At 43.1% G+C, this 18198-nt stretch overlaps 2 protein-coding genes across 2 annotated transcripts in view; one reads left to right on the plus strand and one right to left on the minus strand.

Annotated features, from left to right (window-relative positions):
• Positions 1 to 1733: 1733 nt before the first annotated feature.
• On the minus strand, positions 1734 to 9787 carry rcbtb2 (regulator of chromosome condensation (RCC1) and BTB (POZ) domain containing protein 2). The gene is made up of 12 exons (XM_037466121.2): positions 9529 to 9787; positions 8216 to 8350; positions 7385 to 7535; positions 6986 to 7152; positions 6741 to 6899; positions 6270 to 6377; positions 6047 to 6189; positions 5656 to 5846; positions 5027 to 5153; positions 3420 to 3559; positions 3210 to 3340; positions 1734 to 3085 (listed from the first exon to the last, which is right to left on the minus strand). Exons 2-12 carry the CDS (start codon positions 8339 to 8341, stop codon positions 2945 to 2947), a joined length of 1584 nt encoding a protein of 527 aa, XP_037322018.2. The 5' UTR covers positions 8342 to 8350; positions 9529 to 9787; the 3' UTR covers positions 1734 to 2944.
• A 3447-nt stretch (positions 9788 to 13234) lies between these two features.
• fndc3a (fibronectin type III domain containing 3A) overlaps positions 13235 to 18198 on the plus strand; it is a 37423-nt gene continuing 32459 nt past the window's right edge. The window contains exons 1-3 of the mRNA XM_037465910.2: positions 13235 to 13409; positions 13543 to 13676; positions 15576 to 15719. Coding sequence (XP_037321807.2) covers positions 15609 to 15719 — 111 coding nt within the window. The 5' untranslated portion in view covers positions 13235 to 13409; positions 13543 to 13676; positions 15576 to 15608. The remainder of the gene's footprint in view (positions 13410 to 13542; positions 13677 to 15575; positions 15720 to 18198) is intronic.

The raw sequence follows: 18198 nt of genomic DNA on the forward strand, positions 1-18198 counted from the left end.
GAACTTGTGTGTCAGCTACATTGAGTCATTTTGAGTGATAATGTACATATGTTTAGTCTGAGGCTTTATCCACATAAAAACAATTTAAACTTGACTCACAGCCCAATTCTGCACAGTATACTCTTAAAAATGCCCTTTTCCAAACAGACTAGTAATGGGGGGAAATAAAAAGTTTTCCTGGCCAATATAATGCTGAAATCAGCAGAGCCTTACACCAAATGAATCGTATGTCGCACTGAGGTCGCACTGAGTGTTACCTTTGAAGCCAACGTGCACATAAATGTAACATCATTTGTTTTGGGAGTAGCCATTAGCTGGAACGGAATAAGTGAATTATCGTTCGTGAGGTGCTGATCTGGCTTTCATCACCATTTCTCCAAACAATCTGTCTGTTAGGGTTCATTATGTGATGAAGATTATCATTCTTGGTTTTTGACGAGACAGTAAAAAAGAAAAAAAGTCTCCTTTTCCAGATTCTGAAGAAGAAATATTCTAAAAATGTCCAAATTGTGGGGGTTGTTTTTTTACATTCATTATAGCCCGCCAGCAGGTGTTTTTTTTTCCAAATATTGGTAAGGAATTGTCCATAATTAGAATCAGAGCTCGCGTACAAAGTCAAATCTGGAGCTAAAGTAGAGGTGAAAGGACTTTTTGTGTTTTTCATGTCGGATAGAAGATTTTCCGCTCCTCTGTGTTTTTCTTCTAGACTTTTTACCAATGGGTTGATAACAAAAAACATTTTTTACCTTAAAAAGGATTGATTGTTGTTAGCTAGCTGACTAGTTGTTAGATGGTTGTTAGTAAGAAATGCCAGTCGGGGGTGGATTGTCACACGGGACCCCCTTAAAACTGCTGCGAGTTCCACTGATGGGCCACAAGCTTTTCTTAAGAGGAGTCAGATAGTGAATGTGTTAAGCCAAACACTGATTATTGTGAGTCATATTTGTTTTGTTCTTAATGTTATTTATCCTGGCCTAAAGATGTGTTTTGCTATCCATGTTCCTTCGTCCTTTTTTTCTCATTTCAAGAAGTATTAAGTCATCTATTTGTCAAAGCTTCTTTTTAATATGTTCCCATTGGATTAACATTGTAACACCCAACCCCATAGTGTGTGACAACAGTCCCCGTGATGGGGTTGGTTCTCTCTTTGATAGTCAATTACCTCCTTGTTACAATATGTTGGTACGTGGGAGGGGTACACATTTTAAGCAGACACCTCAAGCTTCTATTGAATGTAGGAATGACTTTTGATCGATGTTTTGATGATGAGCAACTCACGCTAGAGTAGAAAGTGCGACAACAAACCTCGTTCTCCCCTACTAAACACGCATTCCTCTCGCAGTATATAGGAATTGGAAATTGTGTGACACATCTCAATGTGGAAACAGGAATCAAATTGTTAAACAACACAATCAAATATGCAGGGCACGTGTGGAACATGACATATCATTTGGTGGACATTACGTTAGAGGTGACGCTTAAGGCAGTTGATTAGCCTCTACATGTGTTTGAGGCAGTCACTTTGTATCCTCGGCAGGCTTTTTGAGATGTAGACGTGAGACACACTGCCCCCCGATGGCTTGGTGCTGGTTAAACAGAGTTCTGTTGTTTTGGTAGTTGCAAAACATGTGTGGGGGAAATATCAACTTATTATACAAGGTATTGTACTAGATTTTTACATATTCAGAAATCCCACCAAACGCTGATTACCAATAACAACAAATAGAACAAAGTTCATGGTTACGTCATTTAATTTATTTAAAATTACAAAAGTTAGCCTCTGTGGCGCATATTACAGCATTTTCCATACAAAACAAGAACACACAGGCATTTCTTTTGTAATTACCAAAGTGTTTCCCAAAAATAAAATACAATAATTGGCTTGTTAAAGTAAGAGCATTTTGTCTATTTAGATAGATCGGGAAATGTATCCAATGGCTACATTTAAAAGACCTTATATTCAAAAGTCAGTTGGCAATTCTACCAAGCCGGCACTATTTAATTTGCACAAGGTGCTACTGGGGGACTCCTACAAAGCAAGACTTGTTTAAGAAACACAATTCTGCTGCAAACATAAACACTCATGATAATAAAAAAAAGAAACTTTAAAAACCACAAAATATTTGTAAACATAGCAAATTGCAACTGAAACGCCACAGTAAAAATCAGCTGCACCTACAGTGTGACATCACCCACAGGCTGCACAGGAGTCCATATGCTCCTATAAGTCAGCTCACTGCCCTATCGACAGCAGCAAAATGTTAGTCGACATCAATCAGTAACCACAAGCTTGGATGGCAAAGGTGAAGAGCTACAATACAAAACAAAGTGGCAAACTTATGCGAGAGAGCAGATGGTCTCGTTGAACAGATACAAGCTATAGCTGTTCAGAAAAGGGTATCAGACACAAGTTTTCTCAAAAACAACAACAACAGCGTGAGTTTTTCCTCACTAAATACGACTTCTCAATCCAGACGGGAGCATCAAGGCGTCACAGAAAAGCAGCACGACTCGAAGGGTCAAGTCATGGCTACAGTGTGATACGCGCATTGATCATTTATTCACCTAACTCGTTAAAAAAAGAAAGGAAAAAAAAAAAGCCACCTCAATCTGACTGTTGATCAAACAAATCAGACACAACCAGTTATTAGCCGGGCCTTCTGTCAGTGACACAAAGAGGACCACCGGGGCAGCCCTTTGCTCGTCTGCGAGTGGGGACACCCGATACCGGCAGCTGCTGTGCGTGGGATGGTTTTAAGGTTAGGGCTGGCAACACGTACGATCTGAAGCCATTCGCCTCTCCGGTGGGGGGGGGGGTGTGTTATCATCCCCAGAGACAAAGGCTGTGAAGCGCTCACCAGCCTGCCACGCACTTTGGTCCACTGTCGACTCTCAGCAACTCAGCGAGCCGAGACCTGGTGGCGGCGCTACGGGGGCCCTCCAGTCAGTTCTTGAAGGCCCCGTAGCGGCTGGCTTTGCTAATGAAGTTCTTGAGCAGGTCGTGGTCCATGTCTGCAAAGGCCTGGGTCTGCGTGACAGCCGTTAGGTGGTTGACGCAAAACTTGAAGCAGAACTCCTCCAGGTCCTAAAAATGGAGAGGGCTGTCTGGTCATTGCTGAGGAGTATAACTGACTAGTTACTCGAGAAGGGGAGCGGTGGGCGGGGCGGCACCGCGGTGTTTGACAGTGTGCCAGGAGCTATGAGCTTACCCGCGCCTCATACTTGACAGCGGCAGAGAGCAGAGTGACGGCGTTCTCCTCGGAAATGCCTCTCTTGATCGTTTCCTGGCACAGCCTCTTGAGCCTGGTCTCCCGGTAGTATGTGGCTAAGTCCAGCAGGCCTGCGCACACCAAAGGAACAACTCGGGTGAGCTTGTTTAGGGACTTCTGCATCGACTTAGATCCATGTAGTGGGCTTACCGATGGCATCCTCTGGTGGCAGGTTGATGGTGTCTGTGTAGAGGTACTCCAAAAAGGCTCGGTACACCAGGTACGAGAACTGGTGAACTTCTACGGCATCCTCGTCACTTTCGTTGAGCAGTGCACGGAAATGTTCACACCTTGGGCGGGAAGAAAGGAATCATAAGAGACAGCAGGGATGTGTGGCTCATTCGTCGGAACTTAACACTTTGTGCTTAAACATGTGCTGACCAGTAGTTTGAAATACTACTGCATTAATCACTACCGTCAGGTGGCCGGTCGCAAAACTTGACTAGTTAAGTTTGAGGGGGAGCGGAATGTGAAAAGTGAATTTGCTGTAATGGAGCATCAAGGCCCTAATTAACTTTCACAATGCATGGAAATCAATTGACCAAATGTGCGAAGGAACGATACCTGCAGAAATCTCAAACACAACATCTGCAAACCCTGAGTAACGTGAAGTTTAAGAGTAGTCATGGGACTAAAACTTACATGTATGGCTTCTCATGCTTGTAATCAGAGTTTAAGATTTGTCTGAATTCTATGTAAATCATGTTTCCTCCCCGATACCGTTAAATCTAGACTCCCACCACTCCCCCAAGAGATTAACACTCTGATAATAAGTATGCAGAAAGAGGTAATATACTAGAATTGTATGTATATATATATATATATACACACACACACACATATACACACATATACACACACACTGGAACTGGAAATGTACTCTCAATGCACACTTCCTGTGGTGGGGCACTTTGCCAACAACTAAAACCTACAGTATTTTTCCTTCCAGCCCTCCGCATTATAAATACTGATATTTTTCCTTGCTACTGATCTCAGTTGGCTCAAAACACTGCCCTCTCCCCATAGTTTTCGTCTCAGGACACGATTGAGCATACAACTGAATTGTCCCTTTCTTAGTGCATCTCAAACGTGTTGTTCTCATGTGATCCTGCGAAAGCACGCGTCTCGCTGCTTCGCATGCCACTGCGTGTGAGCGTCACAGACTGCCTGGCTCCTTCCTACCGACGCTGCAGAAAGAGCAAGGCGCGCAGAGTCTTGGACTTTGTGTCCAACTGTGGTTATAAAAGGCAAAGTAGGAAATAATAGGTCTGTCTTTGCTTCCCCGTGACATAAACAGGAAAGATGATAATATAGAGTTTGGATATAGGTAGGACAGCATTCACTGGGTATATGCTGCGGGCGTTATCAAAGGAAGACCAGTGCGTCTCTATTCCTCTGAAAAAATCCAACTGTGGTATTCCCAGCGCCTCTTTTACTCGTGACCAAGCACAACCGATAATGTGAAAAATACGACCAATGTGAAAGTCAGGTTGGAGAAGCAGAAGATCTCTGGTGAGTAAGAGAGGAAAATGGCCTCTTAAAAACATGGTCGAGCAAAGAAGCAAAGAGTACAGCGTCCCAACGTCAGTGAGAGAAACCTGGAGACCAATATAGAGAAATATTGTGTGTGAGCAACTACAGCTCAAAATGCGTCTACATTGTACACCTCAGCAGTGAGTGGGAATTGTGTTGTCTTAAAGTGCTTTTCAGGACGGAAGGCTATATTGCACTGAAAATAAGCTCTTCTGTGAAAGTACCTGATCTTCAGCAGCGCTTTGTGGACATGGATACACTTCCCGTCAACCAAGAACTTGAGGTCGGAAATCTCCGGGCTGTCAAACTCCCTCTTCAGAGACTGGGCAACGGTCAGGTAGTCATCGCCATCTAGCAAAATCAAAGAAGCTCATACTTTAGGTCATAAACGTTTTCTTAGGCCAGTCTGAAGCACTAAGTTAAGACTCGTTTCTACTGTAACCCCAATCCTGGAACAAGATTTCATTGTAAAGATACAATAAAAGAATGTGTGCATAAGTAAGCTGTATCTCATGAATGATTATTAAAAAGGATCCCTTTAGACCCCTTAGATAGGACTCTCTCCCTTCATTTCAGAGGCTTGTTAGTTGAACGGATTTTTCACCAGCGTTGCAAAACGCAGCGCAAACAGAAAATGTTAAAGATCTCGGCAGGAAATGTCTGTGCTCCTCAGTTTGAGTCGAGTTCAAACGGAATCGGTCGATAAACATGCGATTGTTTGACGTGCACAGGAAACAGACTTTCCTGTTTATTTCTCAAACCACTTCCAGGAATTTGTTCCTATCCGACACGCACATATATGACCATCAAACCTCGGAGGAGCAAAGGTATATTTCTCCTGTAGCACTCTTACCTACTGAGAGGAGGTGCCACGTGACCGCCGGGGTCGCGAAGCAGGCGAACACGTCGTCCGTGCTGCTGAAATGGGTCACGTGGGGGCTGGCCACGGCCTGACCTCGACACTGACCCCACATCAGAACCTGGCCGCTCTGCGTCTTGGCAGCGGACGTGTGGCTGGTGTGACATGCAGCCACCTCCACCATCCTGAAAACACAGAATGTCAACTCCTACTAATGTATAGCCTTCTCATGCAGGTTGTGGAAAGACGTTCAACAAGGAGACAAAGAAGCCCTTCCATCCTCAACAAATCGATTTCTACAAAGCGCTCTAAAACTGTTCATGCCTTTGAGGCATTTTGTTTGTCGCTCAGGGCCTTCGGTGCTAATTGAGCACCAGGTACTGACCTCTCCTTGTCGGTGTTTATTAGGGTGGGGAGAGCTTGGTTACTCTTGTTGCCTGTCCCCAACTGCCCATACGAGTTTGCTCCCCAGGCGTAAACCATCCCTTCGTCCGTGAGTGCCAACGTGTGCGCGTATCCACAGGCAACCTGTGTGCACAAGGGAGTGAGCCTGAAATGAATCATCAACAAAACAAAGGGATGCAGCAGACGTCAGCCAAGGCTCTTACCTGGACAATGTTGACACCTTGGAGAGCAGCGATCCTGCAGGGGGTCTGCTGGTTCCCATTGTTGCCCAACCCAAGCTGTCCATTGCAATTGTAGCCCCAACCATAGATCTACAAGAAGGGGACACATGTATACGATGTTTAAGGCCACTTATTTTCTGCACCGATTGTGCAGGTAAAAATGTATAAGTGATGTAAAAAAAAACCAGACTTCATTTGCATTTGATCTAAATCTTTCACATCACATTAACACTTTCAGAAAGGAACGCCATGTTCTTGGTAGAGACAGCTCCCTTTCTAATAAACCCGTCTATGGACATTGAAATATAAAATCATTAGCCATGATCCCTTATATACACGTGTGTTACATAGCCAACCCCCTTAAAAAATAAGATGACTGCTCACTGCAAAACATGTGACCTGGCAGTAGCACTGATTGGCCCGTTGTTCGAGCGGATCAACGTGACCCGTTACCTCTCCATTGTCCAGTACGGCCATAGAGCAGAGCTGACCACAGGCTATGTTCACCACCACTTTGTTCTGCAGGCAGCTGCTGACCCGCCGCGGTGTCGGCTGGTTGACCGTAGACCCCGAACCCACTTGGCCCGAGTTGTTGTAGCCCCACGCGAACACCTGAACACGGGGGAGAAACGTTGGAGGAAATTCGCCGACTCAGCAGAAAACCAGCTGGCAAGAGGACACGGCTGACGACGGGTTACCTCTCCATCAGTGGTGAGGGCAATGTTGTGGTGGGAGCCACAGGCCACCTCAGTCACTCGTTTGCCGATGAGGTTGGTGGACACCAGGGCGGGGGTCAGCCCGTGGTTGGTGGTGCCATTGCCCAGCTGGCTGTAGCCGTTATGGCCCCAAGCAAACACCTCTCCGTCTACAGAGCAGCAGGCAAACTTTCGTTCATGTAGTCTCAATGATTCATAGTTTATCATTAGATTTGAAGCTCAACTTTAGATGGCTCTAATAATCTATTAGAATAGGTTTTAGCGCTGTTCTGTTTAAATTAGGTGGGGTTTTTTAATAATCTCCTTGCAGTATTGACATAAAACCATATTCTAGAATTTTGCACGCGTCATCTTGTCAAAGTCAAATCTGGACTGGAATACCTGCAGTAGTGATAACCACGTGTGGTCCAGTTCCATAGCTTAGGGACACGATCTTCTTTCCACACAACACATCAATCCGGCGCGGCTCAATGGTGCTTTGGAGGTCTCCGAGGCCTAAACAGCCACTGCAGTTGGTGCCCAGAGCGAAGACCTGCAAAGAACAAAGAGAATAAATGACCATTTCTGTTTACTGACACTGACACACACACACACACAAAAAATATTTTAACGCAGTTAACGCAGCTTTGTCTACTTTCGGTGTGCGCTGATCTCGGAAACGCTGTGTAGTTTAGTGTTTGAAATAAAATGAAACAACAGTGTCTAAAATACACATCTTCTAAAGTGATTACTCGTTCATTTTTAAGATTTAGTTTTTAGGAGAAAAACTCATTTTTAATTGCAATTCATCTAAATTAACGGGTTTCAAAATGTGAGATGAATGAAGTTTTAACCAGTCCATTGTGTGGCAAGTGATTTCAAGATCTCAGTGAAATATCTCTGCGAACACTTAAACCTCTTAGGCCACAGGGATAAACATATGAGCTAGAGTGGCAAGATGAGACACGGCATTTACCTCTCCAGAGGATAAAAATGGAGCTTGCTCGGGTATTAGGCCTGTATGGCTAAAGATAGCCTCTTTCTATCTGCTTATCTCTTTACCTGGAACTGCACGCTACATCATTCCAAAGGCCTGCAGCACTTTTCTGTTCACTTCTAAAAATCAACAATCAAACCGATATCATGAAAGTATATTAAGTCTGTTGGGTCTTGCACCACAGCTTCGTGTAAACAAGAGGATAGAAGCACCGGTGCAGAGAGCCAAAGTGTTACCTCCTCATTTACTGTGACATAGAGCGCTTCATTGGCAGCACTGCCAAAGACACAAGCCTGCCGTATGAGCCGTAGTTCTTCAGGAGGAAGGAGCGCGAACACGGGCCACTTCCCCACTTCCAGCATACTGCTCGGCTAGGAAACAAAGAGAAAACACTTTTAGACAAATGCAAATAGAAGTCATCCAGAGATTTGATTTAAAAAAACATATCATTTACAAAGACAGGCTGATGGAAATTTAGGAACCGAATACGTTTTACCGTGTCTTCACGACACACTAATTCCTGTTGTTGTTTTTAAAAGTGCAATGTTGTCAAAATGCCACTAAGTGGCAAACATCTTTTCAGAACAATGTAAAACTAGACTGTTTAATCAATATGCCATAATGTGACCAATGTAAACTATAAGTGAATTATTGTCCAGTCTCCAGCAATCAATACATGAAGCAAAAGATGAGAGGAGATTTTTCATGTCTCAAAAGCGCCCAAACACAGAGAGCGAGTGGGCATATAGCTCAGTTGTGTCAACAGATTAAAACATGTATGCCTTCTAAGTAAGATAAACTAATTAACAGTGGGTTTACTCTCAGCAGGGAAATCCAGGTTTAGCTACCTCGACATTTTCTTCTGCTCCATATCCATCTCCACCATATTTACAGCCTCAAATGGAAACTCAAGTCACATATCAACTCCCATTCTTCTTTTTTTTTTTAATTAAATCATCAATGTTGTCAGGTTGGCACAACCAGCCCACACATACAACTTATGTAAGGAAGCTGATTTATCATCTTGACTCTTGTTTTGCCCAAGGATCAATACATACACAAACTAAAAGCTCAGTGGTTAAAAAAACAAGGAAAGGTAAAGGGGAAATATTTATCGGTAATATGATGAGTAATTCTCAGCTGTAAAATTCGACTCTAAATATGAATTAGGAAACTTCAATGTGTTCTGCATTTCTGGCAAAAAAGCGGCAATTGTCTATTCGATGATCAATCGCTAAAAGTTAACGTTAGACTTGGCAGGAACCCTGACCTCGTGACCACCAGCCCTCCCCAAAAGCATTGAGACGTCCAAAACTCTACCTTACGTCATTAACGTTACATCAAAAAACGGCATAGAGGATGCACGTACACAACACTGAACGAACTAGCCATGTTGCAATGCAACTAACTAGTAAGAAGTTGCCCATGTGCATTCCGTGTGCATTAGTCGTGGCCTGACTGTAAAAGTAAACATGTCAACAGAAAGCATTTAAGCTAATCGCACGGGGTGATGTCGCCGTTGCGGAGCAGCAGCTGACGTTAACGTTACCTTCACGTTGTCCTAGCTAGCGTTTAGTCCCGCGGTGCCGTTTTCTAATCCCTGCACACTGAAACATTGACAGTTTGTCAACCAACATTTTTGGCGAGTCAAGTTTCAGATGGAATAGTCACGGGACGTCTGTTACACGGATCCATCCTCGCATCGGTTGCTGTGGTTGCACCTTGTTGTAGTTGGTTAGCTTCGGTCGCTACGCCGCCGACTGACCAAAACACATTATGGTACTTCCTGTTGTAAAGTGGTGCGTTCATGATTTGTCGGAGATCGGACCGCTTAACGTGTGCTATGGGTAACAACCACCATAACCACCTGTTAGTAGTGGAAATGTAGTTTCAGTTTTCAATCGTGTTTTGAGAAGCAGCTATATTATATAAAAAGTTGCGTATCTAATACTCACACACGTCCACGAGCCAAAACAAACTGTTGGAAGATAACTTCGGTACTGTATTATCATTGTATATTGTATTAAAATAAATAGAAAAACGTTCCACCCAGATTAAATACAGATTTGGGGGTGATAAACAATTTAGAAACTGGTTGTGTTGCTTTTTAATTTGTATGTATCCATGCATCATTCCATTTATACCGTTACGAAACCACACTTTATTTATTTTGGAAGATTTACATTTTTTTACACTGTCCTCAGATGCACCTGATGCAGATGAAAACGTTTATGATAGTGTTTATTTTGAGGTTTTATCAAAGTTTGGTTATAGTGAAAAAAGACACAAATGTATGGAAGCCCATTTACGCTACAAAAAAAGAAGGGTTAATGATGATTTAAAAAATCGAAGTTATGACTTAAGATGTGCGCATGCGCAAGATCCTTGCAGCTGGTTGTTGACGTCACTAAGGTCACAGAGAGGTGTCGTTAGTGTTTTAACAACGTCTCGCTGATGAGCTATTGAACCGGAAAGTCTGAATCTGTGAATATCTTGCCAACTTTACCGAACTGTAAACGGTCTACGGACACTTGCACCCTCTCACGCCCCCCTCATAACGGGGAGGGACAGGGACGTCTGACGTACAGTGGTCCGCTATTAGTCGAGTCAAAATTATCTTCGGTATTTCCGAGTCCGAGATAAGTCATTGGGTAAACTTGTTGGGAGATAAAGTACAGTCCGGGTGGTAATTCAGTAGTTCTCATGATTAGTAACGATTGAAAAGTCCTGAAGAAAGTTCTCTGAAACCAGTGTTGCCATTTCGAAAGACGCTGCAGAATCAGCGGCGGCTTTGCGCATGCGCTTGTGACTGTCAGTCTGGATAGGACGTATTTCTCCTCTGTGCTCATGACTGTAGCTGGACATCTAAAAGCTTCGAGGTTTCTGTGAGACTCGCTGAGGACAGTAACTGCAAACCAACACGTGCTTTCACGTCAGACCCCACAAAAGTCTCCAATAAAACCAAATAAGGTCGCTGGATTCGCCGCTGGTCGCTTTTGACAAAAAGTCGCCAATAGGGTTTGGAAAGTCAATCTACCAAACAACGAAGGAGCATGCGCATATCTTAAGTCATAATTTCGACTGTCTTAAGTTATATTTTCGATTTTCTAACCCTTCTTTTTTTGTGGCAGAAATGGGCTTCCGTACAAATGTCACACCTCTCCATGCAGCTCTGATGCTCATTACACACCAGAAAAGCTAACAATGGTTGGATGGAATGAAAAGGGAAAAAATGTAAAAGTTAACCTCAAGGTGGTGCCAAAGGAAGGTCATGTTGTATGCGTTTTAATGTGCATACAGTTAGCATGTTAACATCTGCATATGTGTGCGTATTAATTGTGCTAATGAGTCTTTGCTTATAAATTGAGCATGTTGGCATGACAGACTTAAGTGCATTGTCCCCTCTTATCTATAATAAATGAAAAAACATAAAACTATAAGATGTTGTCTGCATATCAGCGTGAAGACATTTACATTTAGCTTGCAAAATGTTAGCATTTGTCACATTTGTTAGCTTAGATTAAACACCCTTCAACACCCTCAATCTCATTTCCATTTCTTTGATATACATTTTTCAAAATAACAGCAAACATGCTGATATTACAGGTCACCAATTGAATCTAAATACTTAAGATTCAACAAGACTTGACATTCACAATATTCTCAATCCGCAATATACCAACAATCTTAACCAATCATAGGTATGGCACATTCATTTTTGTGCATGTAATAATTACATATTAGTTAGTTATCTTCAACATCATCACAACATCCATATCTACAAAAAACACCCTTTGCTTCAGTGGTAAATCATTTCAGTAACTCTGTGGGCTGCAAATGATGTAGTGAGCATACTTGACTCTTGATTTAAAGCACTTTCTTTCTCAACTGACTTGCACCATCATCTTCTTCTCACCTTGAATACTGTTCAAGAGGGAATTTATAAAATTTGCATGAATTTAGCCAAATATGGTGTAAATGTATGGTGTGTGTAATGCAAATAAGTTAAGACATTGATATGTTCATATCTAAAGGATAACTCAACCGTGTGTTGTTTGGCCAGTATCTATTTTTGTTCACAGATCAACAAAATACAGTATGGGGATAGTTATGTTTATTGTTTTTGATGAGATATATACTAGACAACCACTTATAAGGTGATATGGTTCAAAACAATGTAAAGAACTACACAAAGGGACGGCAAACGCTTTACCAGTTAACGGAAATGCAAAAACATTGTTTAAATATTTACAGCAACCAGCAGGTGGCGCCATCAATGGCCTTATAAGCCTATAGGTTGGTGAGCTGGTATTTTATTTAAAGAAAAATGCATAGTCGATGAGTATGATTGTGTCTTGAAAATAAACTTAAATAATAGTTAAAACAGTAGTACTTCCATTTCCACATGGACCTTGGACAGTATCTTAAACATGGTGCTTGCACATGTTTGTTTCTTGGGTACAATAAAACACTTTATTTAAATAGTGTTTGACTTGTTGTATGTAATAAAGATCATTATATATTGGTTGACCTCACCAACGGTTGTGATTCAACTGTTTAATTGTTCTGCATGTCATGGAGTTTGTCACCGTTGCAATATATGGAATGTGAAGGGCTTCACACAACCCAGACCTGCTCTGTGAAGTATGTGATGCAGTGTTGTGATGATTGATTGATTGATTGATTGATGGTGTAATCTGTCAAACCGAGGGTTAGATTGGATGTGGATGGATGTATATACACAAATGAATGGATAGATGGATAGATAGACAGACAGATATATTATCACAAATTATCTCTTTATAAATAAAAATGCATAAAACATATTTGAAATGCCTCTATTTCCAGTTGACTTATTGGCCCTTGAGGTAAATCAATTTGAAATACAAGTAAGCATGGTAAAAATAATTGATCAATACCGATAGTTTCTTTTGAAGGCAATATGAAGCAGTGAAGGTCTGGAAATTCCAACAAGGTGTGGGCCACGAACCAGTGCTCAGCAGGGCCGGGGCTAAAGGTCGCATCCACAATTGAATGCGTTTCTTACTGTTGCTTTGCGACTTATTTGGTTAACAAACAGATCCTCGACACGTCAACCATAAAAAAACAACAACCTAGAAATATAGATTGACCGATTAAGTTCCATTCAATTATACAACTTGATCCGAACCACGACACGAGCAAAATTAAAACAATTTGATGATATAATAAATGTTTATCTTCGCTTTCTCGGAATTTGGGATTCGTCATGATTTGCGGTGACACACGCATGCGCACACAGAGCCCCGTAAGCGATGGTGAAATTCCTGACTTTTATACGAGGAGTAGGCTTTGATGGACAGTCACCTCGATAAAACTGGCAACCAGGCTGACATTATCGATGCTTAGAGCCATCCCCGTGGCTCGCCAGAAACTTCGCTCTGTTTTTAGGTGCAGTCAATGCGAGCGACCGTCGTTCAAATTACGAGAACAGCAAATCTTCATCTTGCTAACTATTAGCCTTGGTAGCATCAGGTAGCTAACGCTAGCATGTCACATTTTGCCTTGTCTTGTGTTTATCTAGGTAGCTAGCAAGGTAACCGCCCCGGGTGCTGCAGAAAGGAGCTGGTCATCGGAGCTCGTTGACGTTAAACACTGCGCTGCATAGGAGTCATCGGCGTGACAGTCCAGACTGCTGCTGCCGAGCCGACTGACAGAGTGAGTAACATCGACGCTAGCTGCCAATAACCCACTTATGTGGCTGCGCTTTAACACGGGGAGCTACTCCAGCTAATACACACTCTAGGGGTTATCGTTTGAGAAGTAACTTAGCTAACTTCCATGTAATGTTGCAATTAGATACGGAGCAGCTAACGTTATGACATAACGTTAAGCACACGCACACACACACGTACACACACCTGTCGCTAGAGTAAACAATCGCCTTGGCCTGGCGCTAGCTACCCTAACTGTGAGAAACGTTAACGTCAAGCCACAGCGAGATGAGAATGATTAGATCGTTAACTTCCTCGCACTTTTCTTTCACGTTTTTTTTCTTCCTACGGCGAAATGTGAAAGGCGCTCGTAATTGATGTCGCGTTACGTAGTAAGAAGGCACAGACCGGTTCGGCTCGGTGGGTGACGGGGAAATCCGCTGTAAACAGCTGTCACAACCCCGTGAGTCTTCATCAGAAACTGACGTTATTTTCCCCGATCATTCGTCTTGTTTTTGTTTTGACCAAGCCCGTGTCTACTTGACAAGGCGTAGACCTACAGTGTCTATAAGTGTGGGCTTGGCACAGTATTCTGTGTTCTTTCTCACCCAAACTGTAACTAAAAACCAGCTGTTCCTCTATTGACGCCTCCATTACCCACAGTCAAATGTGATCTACAGTCAACAACAGATGTTACTACAATATCCATGTATAAGTAATGTTTATGGTGCTGCAACAGGAAAGGCGGTTGCACAGGCTTTAGTGCAATTACCTCTGGTTATTTATCGTCAACTTTTATTACCACATCCTTTCCAAGAAAAGCCCAGGATCTAAGAAGGTAGAGTGCTTAGATAATTACATGAAACATAGCACTCGTTCAGTGTCAGGGCCGTTCTTAACACTGAAAACAGGAGTGTTTAAAAAAACCCGCTTAACTTCACTTTTATGAAAGTATTAGATTTTTGGACAATATATCTTTAACCATCTCATCTTGAGTTTCAATGTGAGTATGGAATGCTGTTTATTAAGTTTCATTAACTGTGTGAATGGTGGGCGGTCGACAAGCCTCTGTCATCAGGGATTCCCCTTTTGTGTCGCTGGCTGTGTGAGTGGTCTTCGCAAATGACTTTACACTTGAGCATGAATCAACTGGGAATTGCCTGGTGTTAGAGGGTAATATGCCAAGTGATTGACTCAGAGACCTAATGATATCACATGTCGGCCCTCCACTGCTATCAATAGTTCCCCCAAAGCCATTATATTGACCATGGCACAGTGAACTGTTTAAGCTTAAGGATGGGAGGGGCTAAAGATAAGAGATAAGCCAGATCACTGAGATTTAGGGGCGCATGCGTGAGATTGTAATTAGGTTCAAGGACATGTGTTACATTTCTGTCCCAGTGTTCTGTTGTGATTTTTTTGTTACTTCACAAGTCATCAGCCCCTGTGGCCCTTTTATGGTCAAATGTCATGGCATGTGTTTAATGGAGGTGGAGCTTTCCTAGGTGTAGGGGTTGACTTGACATCAACTTAGATAGTCTCTTTGTTGCATTTGTCGATGATAATTTATCTTGAATTTACTAGACATTCTGTGTCACCATGGTCAGCTTTCAGATATTTGTAGTAGTTTGTTATGTGAAGGATTTGAGCACATTTTGGATGACAGTTATTCACGCTTTTTGTCCGGTTCAAAGTAAAGGCATTCGCATGCTAAAATAGGTGATATAGAGCTCACGCTGCAGACTAGATTAGGGCAGGGTAGAGAGAAGCCGCATCCTGTGGACGTTGTGGGTAAATGTGGTTCTCATTACAGGTCGGATGACTGGAAGACTGAAGACGACGACACCACAAGTCTTCGTGGTTTACTTGGTGCATTTTTTATTGATCGCAGTCTCTGTTGCAGGAGTTCCTCTTCATTGGTGTGAATGAGGGAGACATGGCAGACCACACCTCACCTCTGGAGTCCAGCCAGCTTCTCAGCCCTGACCTCCCAATGCTGGCCTCACCGCCACCCCCAACCATGGTCAATGGGGAGGGCCCCCAGCAGGTAAAGTCAGCCCCCCCACCCGTACCCCGAAGGAAGAATTCGACCAGTTTGCTTGCCTGACAACTTTTCCCTTCTCCCTGCCGCAAAGTTGTAGACCTAAGGGAAACACTGCTCATGTGTCCCTGCTATTATTCTACAGTTACTGCATCATCAAGTCTGACATGCCCACAATGTGCTTTCAGCAGTGTGCCTTGTAATCACAGTTGTGGGGATTTCTGATTTCTCCTGAAATCTACTGTTGCCTCTGTCTTTTTTTCTCTATTGTTAGCCTTTTCTTGAACTGTTTTGTGTGTGGGCCCAAGTAGTTGAGCCTATAATATAAGTGTGGGGGGGGCATAATAGCTAGTGCTAGCCATAATCATAATCTCTGGAAGTGTGGGCGTTTTAGCAGGTGCATTTGATAAGTACTTCTGTAGTGACGTAGAGTTTGACCAGCACAGCAGTGAAACACTAATGTGGATTTTGGCCTGATACGTAGTCCAGCAGAGGCCATAGCCAGGATTTTGTGGGGGAGGGAATAATACATACAAAGATGCCTGCATGTAGAGTTGGTCAATATAATCCCAGTAGTAATGCTACTTCTCTGAATAGGTTTGATTCCAATTAATTTGTTTATATTTTACTTTTTCTCTCAACATACAAAAGCAATATTTTCAAAAAAAGGGTTTGACTCATCGGTCTGCTGTAAACTGGATCTAAACTATTGTTTCCTTCCAATTTACATTAACAACCAACCTGTGCCTCTCATGAAACCTGGTGACTGGTTTTCAGATGGTAAACAAAATAAGTACATTTGGATACTGAAGTACTGAAACCACCCAGACGGACCTGCTGCCACTTGGCAATATGGCCATGGAACGCATTTCAGAGGCAACAGGTGCATGTTAGTCAGGAACCACGACTCTCTCGGTTTTGATAGTGGGCTCTGCGGTACGAGTACAGGATATGGGGAGATATCCCCCATCGCTGCTTGTGAGTATCCGTGTGAGATTGAGTAGCCTTGACAACCCTCGGCTATTTCCTGGTCATTTTGATGCTCATCTGTTCAATTTGTTTTTGTTTCCATGACTTCCTTCAGGAGAGGCCGGTACCCGCAGTTATAGCTTTTCCGTCATTTCCCCAGGCTCATGCAGTTTGTCTAGATAAGACTCTGTGATATTAGCTCCACCCTATGAACATGCCTTTCCGGTCGTCTTGTCATTTTCTGCAATGGAAAGCCCCTCGCCTTAATCTGTCTTTGTTAAAGCACAGATCAAGTTTTTGCTGGTTGGGTTGTGAGGGGGGTCTCATGGAATTGAGTTACCTTACAGCCTCCCCGCAAAAGGTTACCTGACTGCCTGGGCTCGTCTGTGTCTATCGTTTTTTATGTTTGTCAGAGCTCGTGGAGTGCTGCTGCTGGCAGTTCCTACCTGGCTCTCATCATTTCCACCCGGCTGCTTGTACCCATCCGAGACACTGCATGGCCATGATCATTGAAATGTGCTATGAGGAGGAATAACATGTATCAGATAACACGGAGAAGGTTCTTCAGTGACAGCATGACGACTTTGTTTACGCAACAGGGTTATTGTTGTATACCCCTCGGAATACGTATCTACATATACTTAATATACAAGCAGATACTGAGGCAGTTTATTGCTATTAATTTAGAATGTTTATGTTAAACCGCAGCGACCAATTGGCCGCACAAAGCCAAACCTATTGGAGAGCACCCATTACGTGTGCAGTGTTGCCATAACGCTATTATGCACTGCGCTATTTTGGCCAGCATCATCCATCTGTAGCCGTCATTTTCAACACAGCTTTGCGCATGTAATGGTTTATTAGCTTTTACCTCGTTGAACAGGTTGCTAGCACGGTAAGCTAGACTTGGAATGATATATAGATATTCAAAGTATTTCATGGTGGCTTTCCTTTTTGCATGGTTCTATTGTTTTTGTTATTTTTCAATGCTTCACTGTTTTCAAAATCCAAAGACCTTTGTAACGCTGCACTAAATACCCTACTCCCTTTTATTTGTTCATACCTCCTTACAGCCCTTATGGGCTCATAAGGCTGTCATTGACTCCCGATCCTCACGGTAGGGGGGGGGTGAGGCGATATTCATCTGTTTTGAATCATTTGACGAAGGGCTTTTTAAGGGCCGCTGTGCACTTGTCGCTGCGAATAAGATGCAGCTTATTTGCGTGAGTGTTGTGTGTCTGAGGAGGTGTGTGAATATCCTGACAGCTGCGGAGTGAGGCGCGCAAGCCACTGGAGGGGTCTGGGGCCCTGACAGTGCGAGGCAGGGCTGCGGTGACAGTGAAGAGGATTTACAGCGATGGCTGACCCCTCCTTCGGTGACCCTTTTAGTCGGAGAAGCTGTGAGGAAACCTCATTCTTTGTTCTAGGACTCCTTATCCCGGCATCGGCTCGGTAGTAATGCTCTGCTGGACCAATTATTCTGAGTCAGAGAAGAAGCTGTAGTCCTGGTGTCATT

This window comes from Pungitius pungitius, chromosome 3 (assembly GCF_949316345.1).
Source record: "Pungitius pungitius chromosome 3, fPunPun2.1, whole genome shotgun sequence".
In the NCBI taxonomy this organism is placed as follows: Eukaryota; Metazoa; Chordata; class Actinopteri; order Perciformes; family Gasterosteidae; genus Pungitius; species Pungitius pungitius.